Source organism: Rhinolophus hipposideros (genome assembly GCF_964194185.1).
Source record: "Rhinolophus hipposideros genome assembly, chromosome: 2".
Lineage (NCBI taxonomy): Eukaryota > Metazoa > Chordata > Mammalia > Chiroptera > Rhinolophidae > Rhinolophus > Rhinolophus hipposideros.
The window spans coordinates 98970925-98971808 of NC_138048.1; the positions used below are offsets into that span (position 1 = coordinate 98970925).

General features: G+C 46.4%; 1 protein-coding gene across 1 annotated transcript; it reads right to left on the reverse strand.

The window, feature by feature from the left end:
- Positions 1–246: 246 nt before the first annotated feature.
- KRTAP8-1 (keratin associated protein 8-1) lies at positions 247–441 on the reverse strand (the record flags this gene model as incomplete). The annotated part of the gene is made up of 1 exon (XM_081077585.1): positions 247–441. One exon carries the CDS (start codon positions 439–441, stop codon positions 247–249), a length of 195 nt encoding a protein of 64 aa, XP_080933711.1.
- Positions 442–884: the final 443 nt, after the last annotated feature.

Genomic DNA, 884 nt, shown 5'->3' on the forward strand with positions numbered 1-884 from the left:
ACGCAAGAGTAGTGAGGATGGTGGAAAACCCAAAAGTAATACATGTTTGGGTGTCAAGTTTCTGAAAATGTCCCAATAAACATCATCCACGTAAGGCAGCTGGAGGCTTCATGTGGTTTTTCTTTTTCTTCCCTCAGGTTTCTGCTACCAGGTCTGAAAAACAGCGACTGGGAGTTGGATGAGCAAAGGAGGACCAAAGCAGTAAGGAAGTGTGCCTCTTAGCGACGCCTCAGGAATGTCAGCCAATCAGTAGAGAGCATATGGCCAGTATCTTCTGTAGCTCAAAGGGCCACCCCAGCCACTGTAGCCATAGCCGCAGCCGTAGCCCACTGGGGAGTAGGTGCTGCCGTAGCCACAGCCAACGCTGTACCCCAGAGGGTAGCCGTAGCTGCCCCAGTAGCAGCCTGGGAAGACGGTTCCGGAGAAGTTGTTACAGTGCATGTTATCAAGAGTGAAGGATTTAGGTAGCTGGAGAATGCCTTTCCTCAGTGTAATGGATTCTACAGTCGCCCTGCCTTCTTTATATACCCTGGCTAAGGGGCGTGACGAAATGCACAAGGCCCTCATTTTCATTCTTGACACCAATGTGCATCACAAAAAGCTCATTAACTTGTTTTACTCTTGCTTAAGATGTCTTTACAGTGCTTAAGTAAGCTCTCCTATAATAGAACTCATGGGTAGGACTCCTTGGAACAAATTGTGTCCCTTCCCTAAAAAAAGTATTGCAGTGACTTCAAAGCACTGGGTCTTATGGACCCCAGAGGTAACTATGTATAAATACAAAGGTGCTCTGGAAGCAGGCTTATAGCATGTACCGAGAAATACTCTGAAGTTGTTAACTGTTATTTAGGCCTCTTGCTTTTTGAATTTTCACAACAACACAG